The sequence below is a fragment of the Cyprinodon tularosa genome, unplaced genomic scaffold (assembly GCF_016077235.1).
Source record: "Cyprinodon tularosa strain WSP-4 unplaced genomic scaffold, ASM1607723v1 ctg508, whole genome shotgun sequence".
Taxonomy (NCBI): Eukaryota; Metazoa; Chordata; class Actinopteri; order Cyprinodontiformes; family Cyprinodontidae; genus Cyprinodon; species Cyprinodon tularosa.
In genome coordinates this window covers 480,126-505,051 of record NW_024039239.1, presented here as the reverse complement: position 1 = coordinate 505,051, position 24,926 = coordinate 480,126, and the positions used below count along the sequence as shown (strand labels likewise).

Genomic DNA, 24,926 nt, shown 5'->3' with positions numbered 1-24,926 from the left:
AACCCACAGGTTTTAAGACAGGATTTTTTTTTTTTAAATAGAAATTTTCTAACTTTTGGGACAATATCCTCTGATGAAGAGTACATTTATATACATGTTTAACCCAGACATTCAAATATGATTTGACATTCAAATATGATTTCAAATATGATTTGACATTCAAATATGATTTCCCTCCGTCTATAATTTTGAACTAATTTGAGGAATACTGATGGAACATTGACTTTATCTCCACACTTTAGACTCCCAGAGATAAGATTGTTTTCTGTTGAAGGTTAGATGCCATATCATTGATCCCAGACAGCAGTTTGTTGTTGAGGTGACATCTTAAGTTTATTATTATGTAACACACATTACAGGAAGCAATGACTGATCAAATAATCTGTTTAAAGACTTGAAATTAAGAATACAAACTAACGAACCTTGATGTTTGCCTCCTTATAGTTCTAATCTTCTGATGTCATTGAGCTAACAACGTGCTTGGGGAACACTTTCCATGATTACTCATCGCCTACAATGAACAGGCAGAGCGGTGCGTCCGCCATTACTGTCCGTCCCTGTGGTGAGTGAGCGCACGCGCCCATGTAAAACCGAATAAGACTGGAAAAAAAACAATAAATTAACCACCAATAATTGTCAGAATAAAAGACTACAGTTGATTTATTGAATGAATATAATAATATACTGAAGCTGACCGAGTCCAGCAGAGGGGAGCGCGTTTCCGCCCTCACTAAGCATTGTTTACTCATACACCCAGTTACACTCACACACACACGCACAGAGGGGATGAAGGTGTTGTGTAACAAGATGTAAAAGCTGGTTGACCGATTCGGCTTCAACTAATTACGTTTATGTTCAACCGAAATGTGTTTTTATATATTTATGGCGTAACAAAAATATCCTCCGTGGCACTAATTTAACGTTAGACCTGCATTACGTATTCATCCGCGACTAGATGAGTGTCAGGAGCACGGAGTACCCGGATGGACTGTCATGGCCGCCGTCGCTGTGGTTCCTCAGAGGAGAGAGAAGGAAGGCTGATGTTTTGTTGTGTCCGCTTTGCCTGACCTTCTTTAACAACGCTGGACGTTGTTGAGAAACGGCCGGAGCTTCATTCCGCTTCACAGTGAGCGCACGCGGCTTTTCTGGAACTTTTAAATGTTTGTTTTGGTGAGTGTTTTTTTTTTTTTTTTTTTTTTTTTATAAGGGTGTTGATTAAAGTGGTTACTTTGAGGTTGTCGCAGAGCGGCAGCTTGGGTCAGGAGAACCGGGAGCAGAGCGGTGAAATGTGGCCGCAGAGCTGCTCGCTGCCTTCAGCCTGGAGATGCAACCTTCACCTAAACTTAGGATCAACCTTTGGAAAAGTAACTCCATGGCGAGGAGCACTCAGCTGCTGCAAGGCTGCAGATCTGCTCCCCTTTCTGCCAACTAACTCAACTATTCAGCAGAAACTATTTTTTATTTAATTTCCTGCTGAGCTTCAGTGAGGAGGTACACCTGCAGCCTCCTGGCTGGATCTCAGGATGAGCTGCAGAGCTTTGGTCTGTTCCTCCTCAGGATTTAATTCCTCTGAATTTGAACTTTTTGGAAGCACTTCCAGCTAAACCAAACCAAAAAACCTCTAGCTGGTTAACATTTAAAAAACTATTACTTTAGTCTGATTATTTATCTGTTTGGTTGTTTTCTCAGAAAATATTAAAAGTATTTCATCTGCCTTTTCCATATAAAGAAATCCAAACAGAAAACATGGTCATTGCTTTAGTTTATTTAGTTTTTAAATGCACAGCCTTCATCAAATCCTGCATCTTTTCTTTTAGACTTGGACAAACTTTATTGTAAAATTTCGTTTTAAATTAGAAATTTCGTTTTGTACAGCTGTCATGACATTTTAATTTCTTATAGTGTTTTCATCTGCATAAACCAAAACATCCAAGCTTCAGGTTTTATTTAGTTTAAGGCTGAAACAATTATTTATTTAATTTATTGATTATTAAAATAATAATCAACAAATTTAGTATTTGAATAATAGTTAACTGGAGAATAGAGGCTCTAAAACATGCATTTAGCTGACAGCAATTGCACTAATTATACTAAAATTGTAAAAAGAATATATATATATAAATATAAAAATATTTTGCCTTTAAGAAAAAAAAACTTTGATCTGTCAATCTTCTCTATCAGTACTGAAGGCCACTGAAAACTAATAAAAAGTTAACAGATTTTTAAAATTTATTTCAGTTTAATGTTGAAAAAAGTCAGAATTCTGGCTCTAATCTGAGGATTTTGGATCTTATTGTAAATGGGAACCATGAAGGAAGAGATGCTGGATCCCACAGCTTCACTGACAAAGATGGGAGTTCTGAGAAAAAAGTCAGAATTCTGAGAGAAGTCCAATTTTTCCCCCCCATAATAAACTTCAATAATATTTAAAAAAATCGGTTAATTTTTTTTTTTTTTTTTTCAGTGGTCCTAATCCTCTTCTGTAATCCAGAACTCCTCAAGTGGAAAAGTTTTAATTTCACTTGTTTAATTTCATAAAAAATCTTCTTTAAGGAACCTTTTGCTATCCAAATTATTAATCGATTATAAAAAATAAAAAATAAAACAATCAAATTGCCAAAAAATTGTTAGTTGCAGCCCTAATTTAGTTTGAGCTCCACAAATTGTAGTAGGTTTATTACATAATACTTTGACTTTTCTAAATGATAAAAACTTCATATTATACTAAGCATACAGAAGGATTAAATCATCCAGTTCAAAGCAAGGAGAACTGATCTTTAAAGGTGGAAATATTTGTTGGTCGGCCGATTATTTTATTTTATTTTTTACCAGATTTTGGTGCTTTTAATGTCTAATGGCCGATATCCGTGTAGGGCTGAAACAATTAATCAGATTAATCGTCAACTTATTACTAATCGATTAGTTAATGGGAGTATAGAGACTCTAAAATGTACCTTTAGCTGACAGAGTGACCCTCTTAGAGCAGGATGTTTATACCAAATTGGAAAAAAAAAAAAAAAAAAAATATATATATATATATATATATATATATATATATATATATATATATATATATATGGAACAATTTTTCATAAAAAAAAAAAAAAAACTTTAATCTGTGAATCTGCTCCATTTAGAATTGCTGAAATGGAAAAGTTTAATTTTAACCTGGTTTCATTGCATAAAAAAATCTTCTTTAAGGAACCTTTGGCTATCCGATTTATTAATCGATTAATAAAAAAATAATTAACAGATTAAAATAATTTGCAAAATAATAGATAGTTGCAGCTCTGCTGTCATCTTTCCTTGGTGGTTTACTCAAAGCTCTCTTCTTCACTCTTGCATCCAACTCCTCAATATTCAAATCCCAATCACAAATGATTTTTTTAATCAAATCGATTCATTTTTCTTTCCACCTCTTTTTGTTCTGTACATGTTTTCTTCCCATATCTATAGGGCTGCAACTAACGATTATTTTGAAAATCGATGAATCGGCCGATTATTTTTTAGATTAATCGATGAATCGGACACAAAATATTTTTTTATATTAACCTCTTTATTCCAAAATAAACATTTTATTCAGAACAAACAAGCACACCAGTACAGGTTTCTCATTAACTGTACTGGTGCAATATGAAAAATAAATGTTTGTGTTAAAACTACGCAAACTTACATGAGAAATGTAGCTGTACATCCACAAAATATAGGGTACTTTGTTTCATAAAGCGCAAAAAGAGACAGGCATTTTTGTTTTTTAAAGCCCCTAAGGGGTTCAAACAATAGGCCCCCCCATTTCAACAAATGAGGTTTTTTTAGACTAGAAGAGTTCTGCCTTTTAAGACAGGAAAGTATAGCAGTTAAAGTTGCTACTTGAGAAAATACTGAACCATAGAGATAAAAATAGCCCTGTGGTTCAAATTATAAATTGTATTTGGAATAAAAATGAGAGAACTAGGGGTGCTAAAAAACACATCCTCCAAAGACAGATATTTACATGGGAATGTGGCAGATAATTAATTGACATATTACTGATCTTGCTGGATTTTATTCTGCTTTACTTCCATAAATTGCAGGATCTTCTTTAGTTTATCTTTGCCAGAAGATTTAAACTTTAAAAGCCTTGCCCTCATAATTTGCAAATTAATTTATTTATAAAGTAAATATAAACGCTGCTTAAGCTAATTCAAATGAAATTAAAAGTAAAATAAGTAGCCAACCTTATCACTGTCTGTAACCTACTAACATGGTAAGGAAAGCATCAGATGAGCTACCTGAGAAACTAACTTACGTTTCCCCACATTAAAATGAAACAAACATGATGGTTCATCCTGCTGATCAGCTCTCTTCACTGCCATTGAAGGCTCCAACATGTTTTCTTTTCAGGTGCTGCGTCATAACAGTGGTGCTTCCGTGCCATGTTTATTTGTTTTTACAAAAGTCGCATGTTACGACTTTTTTCACTTTACTAAGCGCAGGCTATTTTAAGTATTAATCCCGGAGCATTCGCGCTTCATTTGCAGTCTGGACGCTGAGGGTAAACTCCTCACTAAAATCCTGCGGCTCGGACTGCAGCGCTGAGAGGGATTCTTGTGGGAGAGGGAGAAAGGCGTTGGGATGGGGCAGGCGCCCCACGGCAGCAGCTGCCGCTGGAGGACAAGAGTAGGAACGATACATGCTTTCACGTAAGAGTCTCCAAAAGCCGCCAGTGACACCGTAAAAAGTCGCCAGATTTGTCGCTAGTCGCTTTTTAAAAAAATAGTCGCTGGAGGGGTCTGAAAAGTCGCTGAGTTGGCAACACTGCAACTGCGGCGCTGACTCGCTCCGCCATATTTTTTTTTTCTTCCCCGGGATGACGGCGGCGGCGGATGACGCATTAATCGCGCGACACAACTAATCGATGATTAAATTCGTTGCCAACGCTTTTAAAAGTCGATTTTTATCGATTCGTTGTTGCAGCCCTACATATCTAATAGAAAAACTCTTTGTCTATATTATAAAAATCCAATTTATTCCCCTGGCTGGTAATTTCTCCATTCGCTTTAACAGCAAATCAAATTTTGCTCATCGTTTAACAAGCTTGCATTGAATTTCCAACACTTTTGTCTGAGTGAAACATCAGTATAACAGCACAGTGATCCGTTGCTGGGGCTGCAGAGATACTAGTCTGAGGTGGATTTTAACATTTTTTAGCTCACCAACCAGAAATTAATTCCTGACATACAAGAACCATTGGGCTTAATCCATGGAAACTCTCTCAGCGTGTTGCTAAAATATCGCCAGATGTCAACCAGAGAATTGTTCTTGCAGAATCTTGCAATATTTTAATTAAACTCATGGTCTCAATATTTTGTAGGGAATCAATCACCCTATTCATCATCATCATCACAACTATAACCTCCTAAGATTCAGTTGGGAATGTTGTTTTTTAAGCTCTTTAATGAATTAAGAATTATTCTCTAATCCTAATTTGTTCTTGTAATCCATAAACATCACAAAGAATAAATAGTAGTCCATTAATATTCCCTAGATTATGAGGTGCCCCCAGGGACATAAATCAGAATTAACTTGCATATACACATATTAAATTACACTCTTCCATATAATATACTGAAAACCTCACACAAACACTAGTAAAAAAGCTCTCACATAAACTAGTGAAAACATTTACCTCTTATATAATCTACTCAAAAGCTCTCATACAAAGTAGTGAGAACTGTTCATATAAACTGGTGAAAAGCTTTACCTTTCATACACACTACTAGAAAGCTTTCATATACACTATTAAAAAGCTCTCATATACACTACTAGAACGCTCTCATATACACTACTAGAAAGCTCTCATATACACTAATAGAACGCTCTCATACATGCTACTAGAAAGCTCTCATATACACTACTAGAACGCTCTCCTACACGCTACTAGAAAGCTCTCATATACACTATTAGAACGCTCTCATATACACTACTAGAAGGCTCTCATATACACTACTAGAACGCTCTCATACACGCTACTAGAAAGCTCTCAAACACACTACTGGAAAGCTAAAATATATGGTCCCCCTCCTTTAATTTAGGCAAACATTGCTCAAATATCACCGAATCCAGATGGTTTGTTGTTGATGAAGAGAGGAATAAACACAGTTTAAGATTTGCAGCTAAATTAATTTGTTTCTATATTATGGAACTGCTATCAGGCACTTCCCATCATCTTATATCAGTAATAAAAAATTATAAATACAAATTTGGTATTTGGTGACTTGACTTTTATTTCTGTCAGGCTGAAGTGAAAAAAACTTGGAAAGAGACTGATTCTCTTGGCGTTTAAAATAACAACACAAAACAGCATAAGAAAACCGCATTTATTTTTTTTATTTTACAATTTTGTAAACAACAGCGGCTGATTAAACTAAATGTCTCAACCTTGTATAATTTTACGACTTTTTATTTAACCAAGAAATGATCCAAAAGGCCTGGGAAATGATCAGATCCGCTTATGTGGCTGCAATGCGCGGCGCGCTCCCGACACAGGTGGAACAGATTTTCACATGGGAACAGAATTTCGCACAACACCGGAAAAGGATCTCTGTTGAAGCAAAAACATAAAAAATAAAGTCGAGTAATGCCCATGCTTCTGTGAGTTGTTTAGCGGAGTTGTTTAGCGGATAGCTGAGCATGAATCGATAATTTTATTTCATACAATTTCGGCCGGAGATAGCACAAAATGTACGTAGCTAGCCAGAATGACCTCCGTTTAAAACAACTTCCGGTGTAATGACGGTCCTTCCTGTTTCACTGAAACACCTTCCGTTTCAACTGAAATCCGCTAATAGCTTTTCAGTAGTGTGTATGAGAGCTTTCTAGTAGCGTGTATGAGAGCCTTCTAGTAGTGTGTATGAGAGCTTTTTAGTAGCATGTATGAGAGCTTTCTAGTAGCGTGTATGAGAGCGTTCTAGCAGTGTATATGAGAGCTTTCTAGTAGTGTATATGAGAGCTTTCTAGTAGTGTATATGAGAGCGTTCTAATAGTGTATATGAGAGCGTTCTAATATTGTATATGAGAGCGTTCTAATAGTGTATATGAGAGCTTTCTAGTAGTGTATATGAGAGCTTTCTAATAGTGTATATGAGAGCTTTCTAATAGTGTATATGAGAGCGTTCTAGTAGTGTATATGAGAGCGTTTTAGTAGTGTATATGAGAGCTTTTTAATAGTGTATATGAAAGCTTTCTAGTAGTGTGTATGAAAGGTAAAGCTTTTCAACAGTTTATATGAACAGTTCTCACTACTTTGTATGAGAGCTTTTGAGTAGATTATATAAGAGGTAAATGTTTTCACTAGTTTATGTGAGAGCTTTTTACTAGTGTTTGTGTGAGGTTTTCAGTATATTATATGGAAGAGTGTAATTTAATATGTGTATATGCAAGTTAATTCTGATTTATGTCCCTGGGGGCACCTCATACTAGATCAGCAATCTTTTTTTTTACATCCATAATATATCCTAAAAACACAAACTTTTTTCCCCTTTGCGAAACAAAACAAAAAAAGCTTTTCTTTTGGTAATGTTCTGAAGTCTGCTTGTATTCAGGGGCGGATTTAGGAAATTTGGGGCCCTAGGCAAAGACAGGTCCATTATCTGTTCTAGGTTTTGTCCCTCTCTTCTTGTCCCTTTTCTTCTTGTTTTCCTCTCTATGTTTTGTTCTCAGCTGACTTTTCCTGCTGTCTCTAAAGGAATGAAAGATTTTTTCCAAACACTAAGCTCACTTAGCTGATTGCTCCTTCCTGTGTTTCCAAAAAGGCTAAAGTAAATAACCCAGTCCTTCTTTTCACTGTAGACAAGCCATGATCTGCTTCTCTGTTCTCCATTTTTCATTTAGATGAAATAATAGCTGCATGAATCATGACAGCAGACAAGATAGAGGAGAGCAGGAGGCGGGGTTACCAATCTACTCGCTCTGGAGAGCAGAGTTCGCTGCTTTTAGATGTTGTCTCCAAAGTCTCCAGTAGCAGAAAAAAGTAGCTAGATTTGGCGCTAGGCGCTTTTTAGAAATCAAAGTGCTAGAGGGGTCTGAAAAGTCACTGAATATAACGACTAAAGCGCTAAGTTGGCAACACAATTTTTCCACTATGTCAGACTTGGCACCGTTAAGTGAAAATTAAACATATCACCAGAATGATTGACAGTTAGGAGGACCACTGATTTAGATGATCCACCTGGGCGGGTCTTTAAAAAGATTCATGAAAATCCTCCACCTTACCTATAATCTTAAATACTAAATGTTTATATATATAATTTTTTTTTATAGTTTTGATATAATTCCTGCTCTAAGTGGGTCGCTCTGTCAGCTGAAGGCATATTTTATGGTCTCTATTGTCCATTTAATGATTAATCGATTACTAAATTAGTTGACGATTATTACAATAATCAGTTAATCAGGATTAATTGTTTTAGCCCTAATAAAATTTGAAAATGTAAAATCTGAAATAATAAGGAAAATTGGAAAATATAGAACAATTTAGACATTTTGAAAAAAAATTAAGTAAAGTTAAATTTGAAAAGATAAAATATAAAACAAACAATATCTAAATAAACAGCCAAGTTGTTTTCTTTAATTACGAAATGTAGCCTTACAAATAATTTAAAATGATAAAAATGTCAATGATGTCATTTTTTATTCCAGTAGAGATGTCCCGATCTACTGAAATTGGTTGGATATCAGCCATAAATTGAGAGTTGTAATATATGGGCCTATAAGGATGCTGATAGAAACACTCATCTTCTGTTTGAAATGTTTATAAGCCGTTGATTAAACGGTTGGTTCTGCCTTTACGTAACAGAGGGTGATATATATTTTTAAAACCTTCTGAATTAAAAACAAAATGGTACATCAAATTTTAGCTATATATATATATAAATACTGACTATATATAAATACTGACTGATAAATACTGACTATATATAAATACTGATTGAAAAAAAAAACTGAATAAATAATAATAAATGTTTTCTTACATTTAAGTTTTCGTTATATTTTTAATTTAATCCTGAAAAAGTCCACCACTCATTCAATCATTTTAAACAATAAAACAAAAATTTTTGGGCTAGTTATTTACAAACTTTGCACCCACGCTCTGAACATTTATTTTTTTCTGGGCTTTCCAGAAATAAACGCCTTCAAAGTTCTACAGAAGCTAAAACCTCCAAGACTGGGTCCATTAATGGACATCCCCATGCAGGCAGTGGTGGAAAGTAAAAAAGTATGTTTACATGATTATTGTAATTAAGTGCTTTTATTTCAGTATCTTTACTTCAATCAAATTTTCAATTCAGTTTATTTCTATAGCGCCAATTCAAAACCCATGTCATCTCAAGGCACTTTACAGAGACAATTCAACCAGATCATACAACTGATTGCATTGACTCATTGACTCTTCAGCAATCCCTCACACTAAGCATGCTTGTAGCAACAGTGGAGAGGAAAAACTCCCTTTGAACAGGAAGAAACCTCCAGCAGAACCAGGCTCAGTGTGAGCGGCCATCTGCTGAGGCTGACTGGGGTTCAAGGAGACAGAAGCAGACATAGAAAAAGAAGCATAGATACAAAAGGCTACAGACCAGATGAATCTACTATGAGAAAAAGCAGAGAGAGCAGAACGTTAGAGATTGAAATAACAGATTCTTCAGAGAGGGAGAATAGAGATAGAATGAAGCAGAATGATGAAAAAGGGGCCCCTATGTCCTCCAGCAGTCTAAATGGCTGGTTATACTCCCCGCAGCAGTGTGTCGCAGTCAGCTTGACAGACATTTTTGATTTATGCTTAATATTGAATCATGGTCTGCGCTATACGCTGTGGGTCTAGATACGGCTAAGGCGGTGAGGACGTGTGGACGAGTTCGTCCGACAATAGAAGGACATCATGGCTAAAAAGAGCAGGGATCCAGGTGGAAAAAGGGTCCCAATAGCGTTCTCCCGCACCTTGCTCTTCTAGCTGGTCCATCTTCTTGAGTTCTTTTTGTCTTTTTGTTCACCTTGACACCTACGCAGACGGCCTATTATCAAAGTATATTTTAGCCTTAAGCCTATAGCAGCATAACTATAGAGATAGATCAGAATAACCTGAGCCACTCTAACTATAAGCTTTATCAAAAAGGAAAGTTTTAAGCCTAGCCTTAAAAGTAGACAGGGTGTCTGTCTCACGGACTAAAACTGGTAGTTGGTTCCACAGGAGAGGAGCCTGATAACTAAAAGATCTGCCTCCCATTCTACTTTTAGAAATTCTAGGAACCACTAGTAAACCTGCAGATTGAGAGCGAAGTGCTCTGTTAGGAACATAAGGAACAATCAGATCTCTGATATCAGATGGAGCTTGGCCATTTAAGGCTTTATATGTGAGAAGGAGGATTTTAAATTCTATTCTGGATTTAACAGGAAGCCAATGAAGAGAAGCCAGGATAGGAGAGATATGATCTCTCTTTTTCATTTTCATCAGAACTCTGGCTGCAGCATTTTGGATCAGCTGAAGGCTTTTAACTACAGTTTGTGGACTTCCTGATCGTAATGTATGGAGGGATGGTTCTCCACCCTTTTATTTATTTACTTATTTCTCTGGCAGCTCTTGTTAATTTATGGGAAACATTAAACTTATTTATAATGTATCGCAACTAGGGGTATGGGAAAAAATTAATTGTGCGATATGTCGGGATTTTCAGCTGCCCGGTTGTTGATCTTTTAGTTCCTAATATCGATTTTTAAAAACAAAAACATTTTTCCCTAAAACAACGAGGGGAAAATGGGCTACTTTTGCTCCTCCGCTCTGGCACGTAGATCTACAGAGACCCTTTTCTGTGTGGCGTAGCGCCATATCTGTAGTTAAGGTTGTCACAGTGGAATGGATACCAAAATAACTAAATGATCAATATCCTCTGATGAAGATTCACAACACTTGCTTTTTTATCTATACGTTTCATTTGAAACATATGGTGCAATATATAGTAATGGTTAGGGATGCACGATATTGGGATTTTGGCCGATATCCGATATGCCGATATTTTAAACTCATGTAGCCGATAACCGATATTGATACCGATGTTAAAGCTGGACAAAAATAAGTAGTCATTGAAAATAGCAGTTTTGTTATCCATTTCTGACACTTGGAAAAATAATAAACTCAAATATATTTTCATATGCTGATATCAAATAGATTTTTAAAAGCGCGGTATCGATCTATTTTACTTTCAAGATCTCGTGAAATTTCATCGTTCTGTTACAAACTCTCGTGATATTTTGCAAATTCTTGTGAGACTTTGTTAGTAAAAGAGATCGATACCGCGTCAATATATCAACATATAAAAATATGGCAAAATTTCGTGAATTTTCGGGGGATTTTGTAGCATAACGATGACATATAGCAATGTTTCATTAGTAAAAGAGATTGATATGGTGTTTTTAATGTATCAATATTTTTTCCCTCATCTTTAGAAGTTTTTAATTCTATAAAAAAGAAGTTTATGAGGAAGAAGAAGAAGAAGTAGTATTTTTATTTTTAGACTTTAGAAACTCAGAAGCTGATCAAATATCGGGTTAAATATCGGGGGGGTGGCCGATGTCCGATATTCAGTTTTAAGGCCGATACAGGCCGATACCGATAGGTGGCCGATTATATCGTGCATCCCTAGTAATGGTGCAATATCGTATTTTAAACCAAGTATGACACATATGGCAACACTCACACTTAATCGCAACACAGAACTTTATCAGGTTAATTAATTCAAAAAGATGAATAAAATAGGTGAAACTCTTCTCATTTCCAATAAAAAGAGGTGTAGATCTATCATTTATTGACAGGATATGACTTTCTGACATACTGTTAGGGCTGGGTACATGTTAATTTTTCTAAAGGAAAACTGCTAAGTAAAAAGGTCCTCACAATGTAACAGTGAATATTAGACACTGATTTTTTTTTTTTTTTTATGTAAGAGGAAAAATGTAAATGGAAAAATCAGAGCTTAAAATAAAACTCAAGATTTGTACTTTTTTATGTTTTGTAATTTTCTTCAGATTGATATTATAAAAAAAAAAGTATCGAAAAAAGTATCGTTCAGGAACCGGAATTGAAGTGAAGGTATTGGTATTTGTACCGGCACCGGAAATTTTTGAACAATACCCAGCCCTACATACTGTCAGACTATTTACCTTCCTTTCAATGAAATGGATGCTAACTGTGAGCTAGCTCTCTGTTTTTAGTCTAATCCATCAATCATTTCAGGGACTTTGTTCTGTTTGCAGAGCTTTTAAACAAGTGGTTCTGGTTTCTCTTTGAGGAATGTTAGAACTTGGCTCTATGGATTAACTCATAAATCCCTTTCCAGCCGCTATGCTAACTGCTAGCACATCTTCTTCTATCCTGTTCCAATCATTTAGCATAATGTCCTCCACTTCTCTATCATCAGCTGGTTCCCAGGCAGCTTTCGGCTAGAACAATAGGTCATAAACACAAAATGGCTATTACCACGTGGCCGGAGATGAGGTTGTTTGGAGCTAATGATGCTAGCCAGTCCAACTGTGGTAGCCTACATTCACACTGCAAACAGCAGGAGCTGCAAAAACGTGCGTGCTGCTTCATTTTTTATGCTTGTACCAGTTTAGTTCTGACGCATGGCTGAAGCATCTTTGCTGCTCTAGCTGTGCGGTGGAGCTACCCTATCGTTTCTTTGCCAGGAACAATTGCAACTATATTTGCTGTGATCAGTGGATAAAAAGTAGTTTGAATCCCCAGGAGCAGCTGCCTCAGCTGCTCAAATGCGCTGCAGGACGTTTTGCTGCGCCTTGATGCACGTCAACCATTGACTTTGCATGTAAACTAGCTGCTTCTGCTGCCTCTGCTGCTTGCGGTCTGAACATAGCATGACTCTTCGGGGGAAAAAAGAAGCAGACAGTAACACAGCATGGATCGATCAGTGAGACTCAGTGAGCAGTAGCATTCAGTTCAGAACTCTTAAAGGGGAACACCGTTTTTTTTTTTTTTTTTTTACATTGGCCCCTTGATTTGACGTTATTACATCATGTTCTACTCACCCATATGAGTTTTGTGTCATTTGGAGCCGTTCTGAAGATATTCCGTTAGGTTATATCCAGGTAACGTCTTCCTATGGGCAACTAGTTGAAGGCACAAATTAAACTGTTCATAATTTATTCTTTATGGTACGCAAGCATTCATAACATGTAGGCGAATCACTGTCCCCAAGACATCCGCCGTTATATATTTTTATATTTATATATTTTTTTTAAACAAAGCGGAGTGTGTGTGACGTCATCCGCACGTCGGACTGGAGTCGTAACAGGCAGCCCGGGCCACAGGCGGCTACGCTCTACCCCTTCTATTCATTCAGCTAGCTAATCTTAATCGTTCAATTCCATTTGGAGAGCGAGATCATCTGTGGTAGTAACACTAGACATCTTCCAGGCATGTGAGGAAAACTAGCAGCAGTTCAGCGGACAGGATGAATGAACGGTAGCCGGCGCATCCGGATGACGTCATACACACTCTGCTTTGTTTTTGAAAGATATAAATATAAAAAACATAACTGCGGATGTCTTGGGGACAGTGATTCGCCTACATGTTATGAATGCTGGCGTACCATATCTTCAGAACGGCTCCAAATGACACAAAACTCATATGGGTGAGTAGAACATGATGTAATAACGTAAAATCAAGGACCCATAGTAAAAAAAAAAAAAAGGTGTTCCCCTTTAAGAACCATAAGAAGTTGAATCAAAAAGCTTCTTTCAGATTTTGCACAAACAACACGTGAAAATATCTGTTCTACCTATTTCTCACCCAAGCACAAGTTGCTTTTAGTTTTTATGTAATTAAATTTTTATTTTTTTATATGGTTTGCTTTCTCATGTAAATTTTTTTCTGTTTTTTACAAATTCATCTTGGTAAACTCTAAAGGCATACTTGGTGTTTTTAGTTGCTCATTCTCAACTGTAGTACTAAAGGTTAGTAATTTTAAATAATGGAAAATAAACCATTTTATGTTGTTAACTGTAAGACATAACTTTTTTATTTTTCTTCTTACAGGTATCCTCAGATTAGCCGCTATGGAACAATTTACACTACCTCAGGATGCACACAAAAATCACAGCCCATCAGTTGGGGATGTTGAAAAAGAAGAGGTGAATGATTTAGTCTACAAACATTTGAAAGAAGCAAACAACGGGCCGCTCTTCAATAATGCAGACAATTCAGTCTCAAGAGAAAATGGCTCTGTCACTAAAAACGATGGGCAAACAGTCAGAGGACATTGTAAAAGTCAGCAGCGGGCCGTTTTCTCTGGAAAGATTCTTAGCTTTGGATGCTCGTTGTGTAAAGACAACTTGACATTTAGCCCTAATGATCTCCTCAAACATTTCCAAGGTGCTCATAAAGGATCCCTTCCTGCATACCCTTGTGACTTGTGTGATTTTGTCACAAATGAGTTTTCGGCACTTCAGCGACATCGAATTGAGCACAGGAACACTTTGGTTACTTGTGAGCTCTGCAATGACAATGTTCAGTATTCCCTGCTGTTGCTTACCAGACACTACATGAATTGCCATAGTAAAGACGGAGAGTTTCAATGCGACTGGTGCGAGTTTACGACCGTGGATGCTGGAACATTTGTCCAGCACATCCACCATCATAACGAGAGTCACTGGAAGTGTTCAAAATGTAGACATATCAGCTTAAATGAAGAAGATCACCAAACTCATATGAAAGCTCACTCCGGTACATTTACCTTCACTTGCAAGATTTGTGGATTTGGTACAGAGGAAATTGAGCACCTGAAAAAGCACAAAGCAGCTGTTCACAAAGAGGAGGCCAAGAGAAAGAATGCCCTAAAAGCTATTGAAGACTGTAGTTCACCAGGAAATTCCTCTACGAATCTAACATTGTATAAAAAGATTGGTTTGTCACAGGATACGCATGGGATGTCAAAACTGAACTCCCCTTCTGGAACTTTATCAAATGAAAATGGGAGAGTAACCAAACAAGAACTACCATTGGAGGAGATTCACCACCTTATCGAGGGGGGTGTAGGGCAGAAGGATCACAAAGGTTGGAGCTTTCATAATGCAGACAACTCAACTCCAGTCATGCTACAGGAGTCTGAAAACACAAATAACTCTGAAACTGGAAGTTTTCCCAACGCCAATGGGCTCACTGTGCTGATGGTGAAAAACAAAATCTCTCTGCCGCCCAACTGTACGACAAAAGTGATGGGATTCAAGATGGTTGACGGCAAAAAGCATTTGGTTCTCAAAGTCATACCAGCTGCAAAACAGGATGGATCTTCTCAGAAGTTTTCATTTGCTGATGGCGTTGGTCCTTTTGGATCCAACCCTGCGATAGCAAAAAGGATGGAATCCAGTGAGACTGAGCAGCGGTCTGAAGGCAAGGGTTCAACATCGCAATGTTTATCTGTCTCCCCAAGAAATGGATCATGCCATCAAGCCGATCAAGATGATATTATGGCAAAAGTGAAGATCGAGGAAGAGGAAACTTCTGTCTCTAGTCTAAATTCCACTCCACACTCAAGAAAACAAGAAAACAAAATGTACCCAGTGACCATCCAGGCCACCCACAGCCGCTTCGAGCCAGTTTCCATGGAGAAAGGAAAGTTACTGGTGGCCCACAATTCAGACACTGCAAAGTTAAAATGTGATGGAGGAAGCTATGAAACTGAAATTAGTAAAACTAAAACAGTATGTGAGGAAGTTATTGCCCATCCCTCTACTTTAAATACGGTGCAAAGGACACTGCTTCCACAAACTGTCTTCAGAGAAACTGTAGAGTTCAGCAGAGCCAAAGATGAATCATTGCTGACTGACGGTTTTAGGGTTTTATGCAAAAAATACAAAAAAGATTCTGTAAACAACACTTTGTATACTCACTCCTCTAGTCAGGTTACCTCAGAGAATGATGATTGCTCAGGCACTGAAAACAGAAGTAAAAATAGTCTTCAAACCGCAAGAAAACCAGGATCTCCATCTCACTTATCCCAAAATGTTTTTGTTGACGGTAGAAGGGATGCCTTGGGCACAGAAAAAGGTGAGCAAAAAACACCAAACCAGGGGGTGTTTACTTTCCACAATTACTCAAAGGAAATTTGTAGGTCCTCACCAAATAATGTTCAAAACTTGTCCTGTATTGGTGAGGATTTGGAGCACCAAGGAAATGCTTCTGAGGCATCACAGTTTAGATTGAGGTTATCTGAGTCTCCAGATGCCGCTACAGCGAGTATCGATGGAGACATTGAGGTGGATGGGTGTGTAGGTAGCAATGATCTTCTAACGGAGGAAAATAGTGATTCAGTCCTTCGTGACCTTAATATCGTCAAAATCGAGGAAGAGTGCGTACCCATATCCACAAGACAACCTGACTCAAACACTAGTTTACATTCCATGGAAAGTTTTGTTAAAGAACATTCAAATGCAATCATTACAAAGCAACTTAATAAAAACAGTACCGGATCTTCAAATTCAAGCAATGCCCATTTAACAAAAGCAAAGAAAACTCTGCAAATCCTTCAGTTGCCAGGAGGAAAGCCACCGGTATTCCTTAGGGCAACAGAGAATAAGATTGCAATGCCAGTCCAGACAAGTACAGGTTTTAAAGTTTTAACTAGTTCTTCAAATCCTCAGATTAGTTTATCTTACACGAACCGAGAGTTAAATAACTCCACTGCCAGTGTAACTCTTACTCCTAAAGCTAATATTGTTGGTGTCGCAGCAGGGAAACCACAAGCCACAGAAAAGGGGGCAACTGTTTTATCTGCTGTCCACTCAGGTGGCAACGCCACCCAAAATCAATACTATATCAACAGTCCAGGTTTTAAGGGACCCGTTCTCCTTTCGAGAACATTGAATAGTACACCAACCAATATGGCGGTGAAGGCACAACCAACATGCTATTTTGTGCAGAGGTCTGTCCCATTTGTTCAGAACCCCAATACAACTAGTTCTAAAGTGCCATGTCCTCAGGTCCCAGTAAACCCAAAACCAGTTCTAGCCGGGACCCTTGCGGAGAAACCGGGCACACCACAAACTTCTCGCCAGGCGTACTTGCTTCGATACATCTCTCCAACCAAATCGGGTCTCTTTGTCAATAAGGAAAAGTTGAAGAACAGAACCGTTTGGAGCCAGGCCAGTGAATGTTCTGGAAATAAAGTCATATTCAAAATAGTTTCTCCCACTGCTCGCCTCAATACAGCTACAGCGCCTACATCAAGCAACAAACCGTTGCTTTTGGCCACCAGACCTCAAGGGCAGTGCTTCTTAGTGTCTGCAAACAACACCGTTCCAGCTTCCTGTGAAGTAAAGAAAATGGTCAGTGTACAAATTAATGAACGGGAACATCAAAAGGAACCTATTGCAGCTCCTTTGCACGTGAATGGAAACCTACAGTCGTGTGAAGCAAATAGACCACTTCTTGCTCCGAGGGTTGTCGGCCAAAGAAAAAGGCACAGAAAAGCTTTATTGGATGAGCTTCCAGCCACCCTGCATAAAGCTAGAAGGTTCTCAAATAAGGTACTGACTGAAAAGGACCCTGATTTATGGACACCAGTTGGCAAAGAAGTGGAGAGGACACTTAGACTTATTCCCTTCAGTGCTGCGCAACAGATCAAGTACCCGTGCAGATACCAGCCTGTGGTGGTGCTCAATCACCCTGATGCTGACATTCCCGAAGTGACCAACATAATGAAGATGGTCAACAAACACAAAGGTGCTGTCACAAAGGTTGCTCTAAGTCAAAAGACGGTTCAAGCACTCTCTGAGTTCAGCAGTCTGGTGAACAATATCTCTACATCTGTAAATGGAGATGTCTCAAGACCTCGGCCTGTGCTGAGTGCTGTCCGAGAACGATTTCTCCTCAAATTAAAGCTTAGGAAGAAAAACAGAAAAAAATACGAGGTGGTAAAAACATTATCGTCTAGTGGACAGAGCTTAGTTGTGTTCGATTGCTGGTTTTGTGGTCGGCTTTTCAACAACCAAGAAGATTGGATTGGCCACGGCCAAAGACACCTCATGGAGGCAACAAGAGACTGGAATAAACTCTTTTAAAGTTTTTTTACACCAATAGACATTTCCCTTCCACATTTAGATTCATATTTCTCCACTGACTGTTATTTTTATGTCCCTGTAAATACATATTAAGTGAATTAAAGTAGATTTTTTATCAGTTGTTGTTCAGATGTTAGCATGATTTACTTCATCCACATTAGTTTAACTGTGAAAAGCTGTAATTGGCAACTGGGAAGAAGACATTAAATGAAAGGGAACAATTTTAATAGTTGTAGGCAAATTCAGACCAAACAACTCAGGTAACTTCATTTTTTTTTCTATTTTCCCATAAGTTAAAAAACAATTCTTTTTCAGATTACCCCACAGTTGGATAAGCTGTACATTTTCCTTTCAAAGAATGTAGAAAAGTTAAGAAAGTTATCTGAAAATGTCTTTTATTCAGATGAATATAGCAAACAGAGTTCCAGGTTCTGCTGATGACACAATGTTTTCTTTCAAAAATCAAAATTGGTTCCTGACAAAGTTCACCCTCATAAAACCCATGTAGTTCATTCTTAGTCAGGCAGCTGTTGTGTTTACGTTCAGGTCATGTTGTAAATATGTCTTCCATTTGTACAGCAATGTTGGATATGTGGATTAAAAAGGCTCAGTCTGTAGTGTTCCAGTCCTGCAAAATGGTTCAACAGACATAGTGAAGAGCAGAGTTATGATGTGTTCACACCAAACGCGCTCCAGGCTTCTGGTTTACACACCAAGTCTACCTTTGGACTCTAGTCGAGAAGTTAGGCAGCGCATTTTGTGCTTCACCTAATTTGAACTTCCAAGCATCAATCACGGTCAAAGGGTCAGATGTTGGCATTTAGAGTGCTCCCACCATTAGTATTCTACTAAAACATGTTACAACTGAAATGTGGCAAAACGGTTAAATACCTAATTTAGGTAAAAATGTCAAAACCTTCTGTGAAAAGCCTCTAGGAAGGATATCGAAGCCCGACTGGTTTGAGGCAGCTGCCGCTGGGTTTTCCGTGCTCTGATGACAGATTGTACACGGAGCCCGAAAAATGATGGAATATTTAAAAGTGGTGTCATCATCCTGATGATCTCGTTGCGTGATTGAGTTTTGATATTTTTTTTCTTGCTTAAAACTTTGATTTCCTCCCGACTCGCCACAGCAAATAAATTCTCTCAATCGCATCTGCGTTTTACAAGAAACCAGAAAGGGAAAATGGCCGGATGTCTCTGATGGAGCCATCTGTACACACTTTGCTCTCTCGCGCACAAGCGTCTCCAAGTTGAAGCCTTTTTACGCGCTTGCTGTGAACGCACCATGATTGCTGCTGCTTGTTTCCCCCAAATCTAAGAGAACGGTACCAGAAGTTAATTCTTTAAGTTCTGCAGATAAAGTTTAACAGTTCATTTTATGTAGAAGGGGTTGGCTGGATCAGCCCGTTTTGAAATGTTTCTTTTGAAGCACAGCGTCCTACCGTTGAAGTTTTGCACGTTGTTTCTAAGCAGAGTTCAGAAGAGTGTATATAAAACGTAAAGCACCCCCTGCTGTTGGTATTTTTTTAACGTCAGAGACTCTGTGACCCTTTAGCAACACCAGGAAAGACTGTTTTGTATTTTTTACCTGTTCCTACTGTATTCATGGTCAGAACCGGTATTTTAGTAGAAAACTTTTTGTGTGCTAAAACTCTGTATTTGGATTTTTATTGCTTAGATGTACTGTATATCTGCACATTGCCGTTATTTCCCTAAATTCATTTTCAAGGTATATTTTTTCGTTCTTTATTTAAACGTCTCCATGGCGTCAGAGTTTCAGGGTGGTCGTAGACGGGGTGGGGTTTTCGTTAGAAATCAATGTTTTGCTCTTTTTCAGGATGCAAACAAGCCACACTACTTTATTCTTTTTTTTTTTTTTTTTACTGTTCCATAGAAATGAGTCCAGGTGCTAAAAAAACAAAATCCTTTTTGTCCAATTTTGTGATGAATGCTTTAAGATTCTGTTAAACTGCCATATAGATCCTGAAAGCAATGTCCCCTTGAAGTTTTGTTGTTTTGTTTTTATCTCAAGGGCTAAAATATAAAATACTGGGTTTGAGAATAAAACTTCTTCAAAGGAATTATAGTTGGATTATTGTTTGTAGTTAATAGCTTTGCTAGTGAGCAGCATTTGGTCAACGTCTACAGCAGTGATTGAATTCTGTTGCTTCAGCTTGTTTGATATTTTTGTACTTTTGACTTATTAGCTGTATATTTGCTCCACATGTGACTTTACTTTGATCGATCCACAGATTTCCTACGTCTGCTCCTTCCTGATGGCTCTTGGGCCAAAGAGTATATTTTTAAAGAATAAAAAGTAGACATATATATATAGTTATTGTTGTCCAAATTATTTCTTTACCTTAAATTATTTTTGATTTGTTATGTAAATGAGTTCCTCAGATCAATGACATGTTCTGTTGAAAATTTTTTTTTTTAATTATTCAAAATAATGATAACTGGTTTGAATTTAGATGATTTTTCAGCAGCTTCTTTATCTTATCTGAAAATATAAGCTGCTGATTGTTTTAATAATTAAACTGAAATGATATTCATGAATTTAAGTTCTTTGAAAAACTTTATTGTGGTTAAAGCTGTTCACTAAGTGATTATTTCACACACACTGGTGCAAATAGTGTTCTTTGTTTAAAGGTTTACAATAATTAAAAACACATTTATATTTAAAAAACATTAAATCAAATGATTAAGTACAACATGTTGACATGTTTTTTGTTTTTTTTTTATGTTACAATCAGCAGCCTTATTCAGAACAATGACTTGTGGGGAAACTCCAGGTTTGATTACTTTTTACTGCACAGCCAAGAATTGTTAAATATCTCTTCATTTAGTTGGGTTATATTACATTGAACAGTCTATAGAAATATTAGGGATGGAGCAGGATGGTACAAAACATATTTTAGATTCTATCAAACTACAAACCAAAGACAAGATGAACACTATTTACAGATCTGGATAACAAAAAACATTTTGTGAATAAAAATTTGATAAAGTTTCAATCCAGAAAGCTTTCAAAGATTCTCAATCCTAATCGTTCTGATAATTTAGTTGTCCCTTTTGCTCCCTTTTTTTGGCCAAATTATTATTTCCCTAAAATCCTGATCTGATACTTAATGAAAACAAACTAATAAAGTGAAGTTTTCATATTTTTTTCAGAGGGAATGACAAGAAAAATTCCCTCTAAACGTGATTTAGGTTAACTCACAGAATCACAGATAAGAATTGGTCATTGAAAACAAAAATACAGTAAAAGAAATAAAAACAGTTGGCATAATCCCGCACCTATTGCTCATGTAGGAACCTAAGAGAAGTAAGATGCATCCTTCCTACATCTTCTACATTTATCATTAGTTTTACTGCATCTATCCTGCAGCATGAAGGTCTGAGGAAACATTTAGAAACAAAAAGAGAACACACAAAACTGCTTTTCCTAAACGTCAGCATATTAAAATAAAGAGTTGTGTTAAATTTGAATCAGAGAAAACTGTTAAAGGAATCCTAGAATCAACAGATTTTCAGAAAGAGGAGGCGATAACCCAACGGTGGCGTATCAGAGCCTGGATAGATATGTTTCTTTTTAAATACGAGAATAAGTCATATTTTATCTTGCATATTATGAGAATAAAGTTTTACCTTTATAAAGTCAAAACATGATCAGAATAAAGTCCTAATATTATGAGAATAAAGCTGTATATTATGACAACTCTTAGAATACGCGCTGTCTTCCCTAAAATGAGGAATCTTGTAAAATGTATACTTTGTAATCTATTTTACAAATTAGGAAATATGAACTCGCTTAGCTTCAAATTATTATCAGTACCAGAACTTTGAAATGTTTATATATGCTGGTCAGAGTTTTTTTTCTTAAACGGGTTAATATGATGACTTCATTCTTGTAATATTTCACTTAGTTCTCATAATTATATGACTTTATTCTTGTAAATTTATTATTTTATTCTCGTAATATTATGACTTATGACTTTATAATGTTACATTATTCTGATAATTTTATGACTTTATTTTCATATTAAAAAGAAACTAAATCTCTAGCCTGACTCTAAAAAAAATCCTGTTGTAATAAACCAAGAGGCCATCTGAATAAAAATAAAAGTTTTCAGCTGTAGGGTGACTTTATGGAATGGTCTGGATCAGGAGATAAAACAGCATAAACATATACCAAAATAAAAAATAAAAAGAGTATAGATGTAAAGGATGTAAATGCTGAAATATATTACAGGTGAATTTGAGATGGAGAATTTGAAAGCTGAAATATAAATCCATGTTCTGTAATTGAAGGTGGAATGAGTTCATATTTATATTTATTTTTATTAGTTGTATGTATGTAGTGCTGGTATTCCTTATTTCTTTCTCTTTTTTTCCCCTTTCATTTATCTATGATCTATAAGCCTTATTTCTGGGTATTTTATGTGTTTTATTTCTCTCTCGTTTGATGAATTCAGTCTTTCAGGGCTCTGATGTAGAGCTAAGAAGTGATGATTCCTGGCTGGACTGGTTTAGGTGGAAATCAGGCCTCTGAACCAAATATCATACATGCTGAAATATTCCACTAGGGGGCAGCACAGGAAGGCTAACCACTAAAGAAATAAAGTTAATCTAATTTTCATACCAGCAGTCCTCCCTGGGATTTGTATGTATTGATTTATTTAAAAACCTAATTATTTCCATTTTAGTCTCCTTTACACAAATATATCCAGGTCTTTACTTCAACACTTGTTGGTACTGAACTAGTTTTATTTACTTCAGTAAATTTTTTAACAAAATGTACATTCAGGATTACTTTTACCGAGGCAACTTTTTACTTAACTTAAGTTATATTAGTAGGAATTGTTACCTTACTCACCTTGAGTAACTTTGCTGAATAAAGAATAGAGATTTTATTATTTTGATATAATAAAAAATGTACCAGAGTTACAATTTTTAACCTATGGGCTCATTGTGAGAAAAAGCAGGTTTACAGTAAACTGTAAAGTTTCCTCTGTCTCTTCGCTCCTTGCAGCCAATCACGCTGATTTATGTCCTGATTTAGTCAGGAGATTTTTGTTGTCATTTTGTGCATAAAAAAATAATAATTCAGGTCCGTTAGACACATCAGGTTTAAAAAACAAACATTGCATGTCCGTTTAATAAGGATCTTATCAAAGAATGATCGGCACTAATTCACAAAGAATTAAATATTTATAGGAAGAAGATTCTACAACTCATTATTTCTTTACATAATTTGAGGTCCTTCTCAAATTATTAGCACATTGTGATAAAGTTCATTATTTTCTATAATGTAATGATAAAACTTGAACATTCATATATTTTAGATTCATTGCTCACTAACTGAAATATTTCAGGTCTTTTATTGTCTTAATATGGATTATTTTGGCATACAGCTCATGAAAACCCAAAATTCCTATCTCACAAAATTAGCATATGATGAAAAGGGTCTCTAAAGGAGCTATGCACCTATCATCTGAATCAATAAATTAACTCTAACTGCAAAAGATTCCTGAGGCCTTTAAAACTCCCAGCCTGGTTCATCACTCAAAACCCCAATCATGGGTCAGACTGCAACCTGACTGCTGTCCAGAAGGCCATCATTGACACCCTCAAGCAAGAGGGAACGACACAGAAAGATGTTTCTGAACCAATAGGCTGTTCCCAGAGTGCTGCATCAAGGCACCTCAGTGGGAAGTCTGTGGGAGGGAAAAAGTGGCAGAAAACGCTGCACAACCAGAAGAGGTGACCAGACCCTGAGGAAGATTGTAGAGAAGGGCCAATTCCAGACCTTGATGGACCTGCGGAAGCAGTGGACTGAGTCTGGAGTAGAAACATCCAGAGCCACCGTGCACAGGCATGTGCAGGAAATATGGCTACAGGTGCAGCATTCCCCAGGTCAAACCACTTTAGAACCAGAAACAGCGGCAGAGGCGCCTGAGCTGGGCTACAGAGAAGCAGCACTGGACTGTTGCTCAGTTCTGCACATCATTTGGAAATCAAGGTTCCAGAGTCTGGAGGAAGACTGAGGAGAAGGAAATGCCAAAATGCCAGAAGTCCAGTGTCAAGTAGCCACAGTCAGTGATGGTCTGGGGCGCCATGTCAGCTGCTGGTGTTGGTCCACTGTGTTTCATCAAGGGCAAGGTCAATGCAGCTATCAGGAGATTTTGGAGCACTTCATGCTTCCATCTGCTGAAAAGCTTTATGGAGATGAAGAATTCATTTTTTAGCACCACCTGGCACCTGCTCACAGTGATAAAAACCAGGCACGTGCAGAGGGGGGGGCTAAGGGGGCTTGAGCACCTGCCCCTTTTGCTCCATGATCCCAATGTGCCCTTTTGGCCCCTTTTTTTTTTTTTTTTTTTTGACACATGTACTGAAATTATTATTATTATCTTTTTTTTTGGCAAGAAAAACAATACAATAAGCCCTCTGGTCACATTGTTACCTTTGACCTTTTGCCGGTGACGACGCACTTGCCTCTCGCACAGTCAGATAAGGCGGCTGACTGCGGAGCTAAAGGTAGCGAACATTCCACATTACACTGTGGCCGCTGCTCATTTGGCCCTAAGCAAGATCAACCATGATCTGACGGATGGCTATGTCTTCAGTCTGCACCGCCTCTCCAATGTCAACCTGAATAGACATGTAAGTGAAACCAAATGAGCCCCATGGATGATGCAGTATTGTTTGATCTAAAACACTGTTTACTCTGTGCTTTTAGTCTTTTACATTGAAAATTATGTTTTTTAATTCACAAAAAACTGTTCTGTAATGATTACAGAACAGTTTTTTATGAA

At 37.1% G+C, this 24,926-nt stretch overlaps 1 protein-coding gene across 1 annotated transcript; it reads left to right on the top strand.

The window, feature by feature from the left end:
* Nucleotides 1-757: 757 nt before the first annotated feature.
* Nucleotides 758-19,262, top strand: LOC119795286 (zinc finger protein 518A-like). Its single transcript, XM_038303193.1, has 2 exons — nucleotides 758-1,170; nucleotides 14,081-19,262. The coding sequence occupies exon 2, from the start codon at nucleotides 14,101-14,103 to the stop codon at nucleotides 18,100-18,102; it is 4,002 nt and encodes a 1,333-aa protein (XP_038159121.1). The 5' UTR covers nucleotides 758-1,170; nucleotides 14,081-14,100; the 3' UTR covers nucleotides 18,103-19,262.
* The last annotated feature ends 5,664 nt before the right edge of the window (nucleotides 19,263-24,926 follow it).